The following is a 4,555-nucleotide window of genomic DNA, read 5'->3' as shown; positions in this document are numbered from 1 at the left end:
TGTACAAACAATAGTACGCAAGTATAAACACCATGGGATCAGCCATCATACTGCTCAGGAAGGAGACGCGTTCTGTCTCCTAGAGATGAACGTACTTTAGTGTGAATAGTGCAAATCAATCCCAGAACAACAGCAAAGGACCTTGTGAAGATGCTGGAGGAAACAGGTACAAAAGTATCTATATCCACAGTAAAACGAGACCTATATCGACATAACCTGAAAGGCCGCTCAGCAAGAAAGAAGCCACTGCTCCAAAACCGCCATAAGAAAGCCAGACTACGGTTTGCAACTGCACATGGGGACAAAGATCGTACTTTTTGGAGAAATGTCCTCTGATCTGATGAAACAAAAATAGAACTGTTTGGCCATAATGACCATCGTTATGTTTGAAGGAAAAAGAGGGAGGCTTATAAGCCGAAGAACACCATCTCAACCGTGAAGCACGGGGGTGGCAGCATCATGTTGTGGGGTGCTTTGCTGCAAGACGGACTGATGCACTTCACAAAATAGATGGCATCATGAGTTATTAAAATGATGTGGATATATTGAACCAACATCTCAAGACTTCAGTTAGGAAGTTAAAGCTTGGTCGCAAATGGGTCTTCCAAATGGACAATGACCCCAAGCATATTTCCAAAGTTGTGGCAAATTGGCTTAAGGACAACAAAGTCAGTGTATTGGAGTGGCCATCACAAAGACCTGACCTCAATCCCATAGAAAATTTGTGGGCAGAACTGAAAAAGCATGTGCGAGCAAGGAGGCCTACAAACCTGACTCAGCTCTATCAGGAGGAATGGGAAAAAATTCACCCAACTTATTGTGGGAAGCTTTTGGAAGGCTACCCGAAACGTGTGACCCAAGTTAAACAATTTAAAGGCAATGCTACCAAATACTAATTGAGTGTATGTAAACTTCTGACCCACTGAGAATGTGATGAAAGAAATAAAAGCTGAAATAAATCATTCTCCCTACTATTATTCTGACATTTCACATTCTTAAAACAAAGTGGTGATCCTAACTGACCAAAGACAGGCAATTTTTACTACCGGATTAAATATCAGGAATTGTGAAAAACTGAGTTTAAATGTATTTGACTAAGGTGTATGTAAACTTCCGACTTCAACTGCACACACACACACACACACACACACACACACACACACACACACACACACACACACACACACACACACACACACACACACACACACACACACACACACACACACACACACACACACTCTTAAAATGTAAAGGTAATTCCTGATAATGCCCTAAAATGGAACATTGCCTTTAAATGTCAATTAGGCTACAATGCGGAACTTCGGCAATATGGATTGAATCCAGCCCTTTAATCAAATTATTGTATCAATTTAAGCAAAAATAGTAAAATATGTGATGAACTAACTGATTGGATGGTCTTGTGGTCGATGAAAGAGACTATCATATCCTCTAGAAGGGAGTGGTTACAACTATGACATCATCAAATTCTGTGCTCTGCCACAGATTTGTTTACGTAGAGTTCTATGTAGTAATGTTTGATTGGTCAACATTATATTGTGATCATCATTATGGTAATAGACTATAGGTACAAAAGCACCACAGAGTCAAGATCACATTTGTATCACATTGTGACCAGAGAAAAAGGATTCACATGTGCATCACCATCTGCATGGTTGAGGAGAGGTAAGCTATGCTGAACTGAACATAACATTTTACTTAACCATCTTTTGAAATGGCAAAACACTTGTGGTATTTGTGAAAATATTTCCAATGAATAAGCAACAGTAAAGTACATTTTAATAAATTTTATTAAATGACAAAAATACAGCATTTGAATTTGTTTAATTAAATCATCCACCATAATTTCCAACTAATATTCTGTAATTGATGTTTTCATCTATAGTAATAATGTGACAATAATGTATATTTTATATTTCAGATAAGATTCTTTCAACCACGACCATGGAACCAGGAATCAGTCTCAGCAAGGCTGATATTGTTGAGAATATACTTCTATGTTTTGAATCAGTGAATGGGTCTTGCAAAAGATCAATCTTTCCTCCAACAATACGAGTATTACTTTATCTCTTACTTGGCTCAATGTCTGTTCTCACAGTGTGTGGCAACCTTCTTGTAATCATCCCCATCATTCACTTCAAACAGCTCCACACCCCAACCAACTACCTCATCCTCTCTCTGGCTGTGTCAGACCTCCTCTTGGGGGTTTTAGTGATGCCTCCCAGAATGGTATATTCACTGGAAAGCTGCTGGTATTTTGGAGATTTACTCTGTAAAATATACACCAGCACTGATATCATGTTGAGCAATATATCCATTCTTAATTTGTGTTTTATTTCTTTTGACCGGTATTATGCAGTGTGTCGCCCTCTCCTTTATAGAACTAAAATAACTGTTCACTTTGTTCTGATTATGATGCTGGTAATTTGGACTGGTTCTGCTATAGTAGTGTTTGGTATAGTATTTCTGGAGCTCAGTACTTGGGGCGTGGAGGATTTTTACTATAAAAATGTTGCCTGTGAGGGACAATGTATTTTGTTTCAAAACAAAGCATCGAGTACTGTGTCTTTGGTGCTCTCATTCTACATCCCAGGAGTAGGGATGCTTAGCATCTACCTAAAGATTTTCCAAATAGCACAGAGACAGGCACGCTCAATTCAGCGTACAACCAATCAGAACTCTGTAGGCAAATCACAGATGAAGGCCACCAAAACACTTGCTATCATTATGGGGGTATTTCTATCATTCTGGACACCCTTTTTTATCATCAACAGCATTGATCCTTTTATTAGTTACTCTACCCCACCCATTTTGTTTGAAACATTTGTATGGATTGGCTATTTCAATTCAAATATTAATCCCATAGTGTATGCTTTCTTTTACAGTTGGTTCAGGAGAGCATTTAGAATGATCATTTCTGGTCAAATATTTCAACCTGACTCTTCAGAAATACAATTGTTTTCAGAATAAATATGTTTAGTTGTTTTGGCTCTGTACTCCAGCACTTTGGATTTGAAATGTGATTTAATTTGAGGATATTTTGATCTATATCGGGTGAATTGTTTAGAAATTGCAGCCCTTTTTTTACATAGTCCCCCCCATTTTAGTAAACCAAAAGTTTTGGGACGAATTCACTTACAGTGCCTTGCGAAAGTATTCGGCCCCCTTGAACTTTTCGACCTTTTGCCACATTTCAGGCTTCAAACATAAAGATATAAAACTGTAATTTTTCGTGAAGAATCAACAACAAGTGGGACACAATCATGAAGTGGAATGAAATTTATTGGATATTTCAAACTTTTTTAACAAATAAAAAACTGAAAAATTGGGTGTGCAAAATTATTCAGCCCCCTTAAGTTAATACTTTGTAGCGCCACCTTTTGCTGCGATTACAGCTGTAAGTCGCTTGGGGTATGTCTCTATCAGTTTTGCACATCGAGAGTTTTGCAGTTTTGCACATTTTTGCCCATTCCTCCTTGCAAAACAGCTCGAGCTCAGTGAGGTTGGATTACTATTATTCTACAATGTAGAAAATAGTAAAAATAAAGAAAAACCCTGGAATGTGTAGGTGTGTCCAAACTTTTGACTGGTACTATACATATTAATCTGGAACTGTGAAACTGGCACATAATGTAGGTTGTAATGTGATAACAAATAAGTCATATGCTATATACATTGATTCTTTCCTTTTATGTTTACTTGGCCCTGTGTTTTCCATCTGTATCTGAGATGCAAACAAGATATGGTACATTTAGCCTCTGAAGCCCAGGCTTCTCAGGAAGGATGTCAACGTGAAATGGTACATTCAAATGCATTTTAAATACTCCAGGCATGTACAAGGCCTTTACTGTATCTATTTGTTTTCCCACTTTCCATTTTTTTTACTTCTTCAGTAGAGCACCTGTCAGTTTTGTAGAGAAAAATATTATCAAGATGGATAACTTATTCCAGTCTGATTTCATACAGTATGAGTTTTATTGTATTTTTATTTTAAAAAATCAACATACATTTTTATTCAAGAGCACATAACGAACAAGTACAGAATTCTGCAGTATGTTCGTAAGATCGTAATGAGGATCACATACTAATATGAAGGCCGATATACCCCTTACAGAAAATCGCATGAATTTCATGTGAACACCTGAAGTGTTCAAAATCAAATGTTTGGTCCCGCTTTAAATTACGTTCAGGTTATAAAGCTTTCATAAGCACTATATAAATGAGCTACAAAGCATCTATAACCATATGTCATGCTTTATAAAGGGTTCATAACTGTGTGACATAAACACCATTGTCAAATGTGACATAACCCACTATGTCGAATATGATATAAACATGTGCTTTATAAAGGGTGACATGTTGGGCTGAAGGATGGCACGCGCTCTAAAGTAAGTCATGATGTTACACCTAATCTCGTTACCACCCTACAGTAACCTGTGTATGATGAGAGAAACTTCATAAATCAGTAGAACGTCAATAACCTATTCGTTGACACTTCATGTAGTGTCCTGTAACACTTCATTTGAAGTGAGTG

General features: G+C 37.4%; 1 protein-coding gene across 1 annotated transcript; it reads left to right on the top strand.

The window, feature by feature from the left end:
• The first annotated feature begins 1,965 nt into the window (after positions 1-1,965).
• LOC106607614 (trace amine-associated receptor 1-like) lies at positions 1,966-3,016 on the top strand. The gene has a single exon (XM_014204757.3). The coding sequence runs from the start codon at positions 1,966-1,968 to the stop codon at positions 2,989-2,991; it is 1,026 nt and encodes a 341-aa protein (XP_014060232.2). The 3' UTR covers positions 2,992-3,016.
• The last annotated feature ends 1,539 nt before the right edge of the window (positions 3,017-4,555 follow it).

The sequence above is a fragment of the Salmo salar genome, chromosome 06, assembly GCF_965601325.2.
Source record: "Salmo salar chromosome 06, fSalSal1, whole genome shotgun sequence".
Classification (NCBI taxonomy): Eukaryota; Metazoa; Chordata; class Actinopteri; order Salmoniformes; family Salmonidae; genus Salmo; species Salmo salar.
This window is presented reverse-complemented; position numbering and strand designations above follow the sequence as displayed.

Excerpts from the sequence above, each read along its gene's own strand:
- LOC106607614 (XM_014204757.3), top strand. The coding sequence starts at position 1,966 with ATGGAACCAGGAATCAGTCTCAGCAAGGCTGATATTGTTGAGAATATA.